Source organism: Sebastes fasciatus, chromosome 23 (assembly GCF_043250625.1).
Source record: "Sebastes fasciatus isolate fSebFas1 chromosome 23, fSebFas1.pri, whole genome shotgun sequence".
Lineage (NCBI taxonomy): Eukaryota > Metazoa > Chordata > Actinopteri > Perciformes > Sebastidae > Sebastes > Sebastes fasciatus.
In genome coordinates, this window is record NC_133817.1 from 227,379 (window position 1) to 232,821 (window position 5,443).

Below are 5,443 nucleotides of genomic sequence, written 5' to 3' on the forward strand. Positions count from 1 at the left end.
TCTATTCACAGAGAGGTCTCACTCTGTCCTCTACTCACAGAGAGGTCTCACTCTGTCCTCTATTCACAGAGAGGTCTCACTCTGTCCTCTACTCACAGAGAGGTCTCACTCTGTCCAACATTCAGAGAGAGGTCTCACTCTGTCCTCTACTCACAGAGAGGTCTCACTCTGTCCTCTATTCACAGAGAGGTCTCACTCTGTCCTCTACTCACAGAGAGGTCTCACTCTGTCCTCTACTCACAGAGAGGTCTCACTCTGTCCTCTACTCACAGAGAGGTCTCACTCTGTCCAACATTCAGAGAGAGGTCTCACTCTGTCCTCTATTCACAGAGAGAGGTCTCACTCTGTCCTCTATTAACAGAGAGGTCTCACTCTGTCCAACATTCAGAGAGAGGTCTCACTCTGTCCTCTATTCACAGAGAGAGGTCTCACTCTGTCCTCTATTAACAGAGAGGTCTCACTCTGTCCAACATTCAGAGAGAGGTCTCACTCTGTCCTCTACTCACAGAGAGGTCTCACTCTGTCCAACATTCAGAGAGAGGTCTCACTCTGTCCTCTATTCACAGAGAGAGGTCTCACTCTGTCCAACATTCAGAGAGAGGTCTCACTCTGTCCTCTATTCACAGAGAGGTCTCACTCTGTCCTCTATTCACAGAGAGGTCTCACTCTGTCCTCTACTCACAGAGAGGTCTCACTCTGTCCTCTATTCACAGAGAGGTCTCACTCTGTCCTCTACTCACAGAGAGGTCTCACTCTGTCCAACATTCAGAGAGAGGTCTCACTCTGTCCTCTATTCACAGAGAGAGGTCTCACTCTGTCCTCTATTAACAGAGAGGTCTCACTCTGTCCAACATTCAGAGAGAGGTCTCACTCTGTCCTCTATTCACAGAGAGGTCTCACTCTGTCCTCTATTAACAGAGAGGTCTCACTCTGTCCAACATTCAGAGAGAGGTCTCACTCTGTCCTCTACTCACAGAGAGGTCTCACTCTGTCCTCTATTCACAGAGAGAGGTCTCACTCTGTCCTCTATTAACAGAGAGGTCTCACTCTGTCCAACATTCAGAGAGAGGTCTCACTCTGTCCTCTACTCACAGAGAGGTCTCACTCTGTCCAACATTCAGAGAGAGGTCTCACTCTGTCCTCTACTCACAGAGAGGTCTCACTCTGTCCTCTACTCAGAGAGAGGTCTCACTCTGTCCTCTATTCACAGAGAGAGGTCTCACTCTGTCCTCTATTAACAGAGAGGTCTCACTCTGTCCAACATTCAGAGAGAGGTCTCACTCTGTCCAACATTCAGAGAGAGGTCTCACTCTGTCCTCTACTCACAGAGAGAGGTCTCACTCTGTCCAACATTCACAGAGAGAGGTCTCACTCGCCTGATCTTGTGTACTTTCCAGGAGAGACGCAGTTCATCTCGACGAGCCTATTTTTTTTCTAAAGTTATTTTTTGGGGGCATTTTCCATTTTTATTGAGGACAGTGGATAGAGTCTTGAAAGGGGGGAGAGAGAGAGTGGATGCGGAAAGGGCCACAGGCCGGATTCGAACCCGGGCCGCCGCGGTCAGGACCAAGCCTTTAAAAGAGGGTGAACTACAGCACCGTGAAGAGGAGCAGACTGAAGAGCAGACTGAACTTTTTTTTTTGAACGAGAGTCATCCTCGTGAAAATAGACGATCTTTGTCATTGTGGTCTCTTAGCTCCACGTGGTCCAACAAACAGAAACATGATCCAACTGAAGAAGTGCTGAAGTGTCCACCTCTAGAGACACCACCTCCTCTCCTAGAGTTACCTCAGAGAGGAGCTGGTTCCTGCAGCAGGAGACACCACCTCCTCTCCTAGTGTTACCTCAGAGAGGAGCTGGTTCCTGCAGCAGGAGACACCACCTCCTCTCCTAGTGTTAACTCAGAGAGGAGCTGGTTCCTGCAGCAGGAGACACCACCTCCTCTCCTGGTGTTACCTCAGAGAGGAGCTGGTTCCTGCAGCAGGAGACACCTCCTCAAAAGAGACATTTTAGGCAAAAAATAAATCTGTCTGGAGCCTCAAACCATGTGATCATTGTGATGAAGGTAACACAGTTTATAGTCTCAGTATACAGTATATCAGTCTAATGCAGTGAGGGCCAAAGAGACAATGTACTACGGAGTATTAGGGCCACATTGCGGGAAAACACATCTGAGATTTACAGAATAAAGTCAGAATATTACGAGAATAACTTAAAATAGCATGTCAAATTAATAGTTTATAGTATTACGACTGTATTCTGTAAATCTCAGATGTATTTGTTTTCCTCAATGTGGCCCTGATACTCCGTCATACTGTCGTACTATAGACCTACAACATGATCAATACAAATGAAGACGTAAACAAAGATCAGTTATTCATTTCCATGTTTAATAATCCACAGAGAGGAGCTGGAGAGGAGCTGGAGAGGAGCTGGAGAGGAGCTGAAGAGGAGCTGGAGAGGAGCTGGAGAGGAGCTGGAGAGACGCTGGAGAGGAGCTGGAGAGGAGCTGGAGAGGAGCTGAAGAGGAGCTGGAGAGGAGCTGGAGAGGAGCTGAAGAGATGCTGGAGAGGAGCTGGAGAGGAGCTGAAGAGGAGCTGGAGAGGAGCTGGAGAGGAGCTGGAGAGGAGCTGAAGAGACGCTGGAGAGGAGCTGGAGAGGAGCTGGAGAGGAGCTGAAGAGGAGCTGGAGAGGAGCTGGAGAGGAGCTGAAGAGGAGCTGGAGAGGAGCTGGAGAGGAGCTGGAGAGGAGCTGGAGAGACGCTGGAGAGGAGCTGAAGAGACGCAGGCTGTCCTCTGGACTAGGACCATGAAGTTTACTGACACACAACAAACCGTCTGCAGGCTGTGTGTCGGTGCTGCCGGTAGCTCAGTGTGTCCTCTGTGTGTGTCCTCTGTGTGTGTCCTCTGAGTGTGTCCTCTATGTGTGTCCTCTGGGTGTGTCCTCTGTGTGTGTCCTCTGTGTGTGTCCTCTGAGTGTGTCCTCTGTGTGTGTCCTCTGTGTGTGTCCTCTGGGTGTGTCCTCTGGGTGTGTCCTCTGGGTGTGTCCTCTGTGTGTGTCCTCTGTGTGTGTCCTCTGAGTGTGTCCTCTATGTGTGTCCTCTGTGTGTGTCCTCTGTGTGTGTCCTCTGAGTGTGTCCTCTATGTGTGTCCTCTGGGTGTGTCCTCTGGGTGTGTCATCTGAGTGTGTCCTCTGAGTGTGTCCTCTGTGTGTGTCCTCTGTGTGTGTCCTCTGTGTGTGTCCTCTGGGTGTGTCCTCTGGGTGTGTCATCTGAGTGTGTCCTCTATGTGTGTCCTCTGGGTGTGTCCTCTGGGTGTGTCCTCTACCAATAAAAGTCCAGCAGACGTTTCTCTGTTTATTTTCAGACACAACGACTAAAGATTCATCTCCAGTCAGTCAGACACAGATCACAACGCTCTGATACGAGGACGCCGCGTCTCCGTCCTCAGGCTCCGATACGAGGACGCCGCGTCTCCGTCCTCAGGCTCCGATACGAGGACGCCGCGTCTCCGTCATCAGGCTCCGATACGAGGACGCCGCGTCTCCGTCCTCAGGCTCCGATACGAGGACGCCGCGTCTCCGTCCTCAGGCTCCGATACGAGGACGCCGCGTCTCCGTCCTCAGGCTCCGATACGAGGACGCCGCGTCTCCGTCATCAGGCTCCGATACGAGGACGCCGCGTCTCCGTCCTCAGGCTCCGATACGAGGACGCCGCGTCTCCGTCCTCAGGCTCCGATACGAGGACGCCGCGTCTCCGTCCTCAGGCTCCGATACGAGGACGCCGCGTCTCCGTCATCAGGCTCCGATACGAGGACGCCGCGTCTCCGTCCTCAGGCTCCGATACGAGGACGCCGCGTCTCCGTCCTCAGGCTCCGATACGAGGACGCCGCGTCTCTGTCCTCAGGCTCCGATACGAGGACGCCGCGTCTCCGTCCTCAGGCTCCGATACGAGGACGCCGCGTCTCCGTCATCAGGCTCTGATACGAGGACGCCGTGTCTCCGTCATCAGGCTCTGATACGAGGACGCCGTGTCTCCGTCATCAGGCCCGGACGTCCTGGGAGACGCTGGTGGCTCTCTGTAGCAGCTGGAGCATGATGGGATAGATGGGAGCAAACTCCTTCCCCTGACGAGACCTCACCGACTGGACGTACGCCTCCAGAGAACCTCTGACAGGAGGACAGACAGGAGACAGAGAGGAGACAGAGAGGAGACAGAGAGGAGACAGAGAGGAGGACAGAGAGGAGACAGAGAGGAGACAGAGAGGAGACAGAGAGGAGGACAGAGAGGAGACAGAGAGGAGACAGAGAGGAGGACAGACAGGAGGACAGAGAGGAGACAGAGAGGAGACAGAGAGGAGACAGAGAGGAGGACAGAGAGGAGACAGAGAGGAGACAGAGAGGAGGACAGACAGGAGGACAGAGAGGAGACAGAGAGGAGACAGAGAGGAGACAGAGAGGAGACAGAGAGGAGGACAGAGAGGAGACAGAGAGGAGGACAGAGAGGAGACAGAGAGGAGACAGAGAGGAGGACAGACAGGAGGACAGAGAGGAGACAGAGAGGAGACAGAGAGGAGGACAGAGAGGAGACAGACAGGAGGACAGAGAGGAGACAGAGAGGAGACAGAGAGGAGGACAGAGAGGAGACAGACAGGAGGACAGAGAGGAGACAGAGAGGAGACAGACAGGAGGACAGAGAGGAGACAGAGAGGAGACAGAGAGGAGACAGACAGGAGGACAGAGAGGAGACAGAGAGGAGACAGAGAGGAGACAGAGAGGAGACAGAGAGGAGGACAGACAGGAGGACAGAGAGGAGACAGAGAGGAGACAGAGAGGAGACAGAGAGGAGGACAGAGAGGAGACAGACAGGAGGACAGAGAGGAGACAGAGAGGAGACAGAGAGGAGACAGAGAGGAGGACAGACAGGAGGACAGAGAGGAGACAGAGAGGAGGACAGAGAGGAGACAGACAGGAGGACAGAGAGGAGACAGAGAGGAGACAGACAGGAGGACAGAGAGGAGACAGAGAGGAGACAGAGAGGAGACAGAGAGGAGACAGAGAGGAGGACAGACAGGAGGACAGAGAGGAGACAGAGAGGAGACAGAGAGGAGGACAGAGAGGAGACAGAGAGGAGGACAGAGAGGAGACAGACAGGAGGACAGAGAGGAGACAGACAGGAGGACAGAGAGGAGACAGAGAGGAGACAGACAGGAGGACAGAGAGGAGACAGAGAGGAGACAGAGAGGAGACAGAGAGGAGGACAGACAGGAGGACAGAGAGGAGACAGAGAGGAGACAGAGAGGAGGACAGAGAGGAGACAGAGAGGAGACAGAGAGGAGACAGAGAGGAGACAGAGAGGAGGACAGACAGGAGGACAGAGAGGAGACAGAGAGGAGACAGAGAGGAGACAGAGAGGAGGACAGAGAGGAGACAGACAGGAGGACAG

At 53.4% G+C, this 5,443-nt stretch overlaps 1 protein-coding gene across 2 annotated transcripts in view; it reads right to left on the bottom strand.

The window, feature by feature from the left end:
- Window positions 1-2,373: 2,373 nt before the first annotated feature.
- Window positions 2,374-5,443, bottom strand: part of cog5 (component of oligomeric golgi complex 5) — a 67,633-nt gene continuing 64,563 nt past the window's right edge. The window contains exons 22-23 of one of the 2 annotated variants that reach the window (XR_012592602.1): window positions 3,950-4,167; window positions 2,374-3,577 (exon numbers count right to left, since the gene is read on the bottom strand). Coding sequence is in view for 1 of the 2 variants with exons in the window: in XM_074625021.1 (XP_074481122.1) it covers window positions 4,041-4,167 (127 nt within the window). In the remaining variant the exon portion in view is untranslated. Of the gene's footprint in view, window positions 4,168-5,443 lie in introns of both variants that reach the window. The other variant, XM_074625021.1, reaches the window with a different exon arrangement.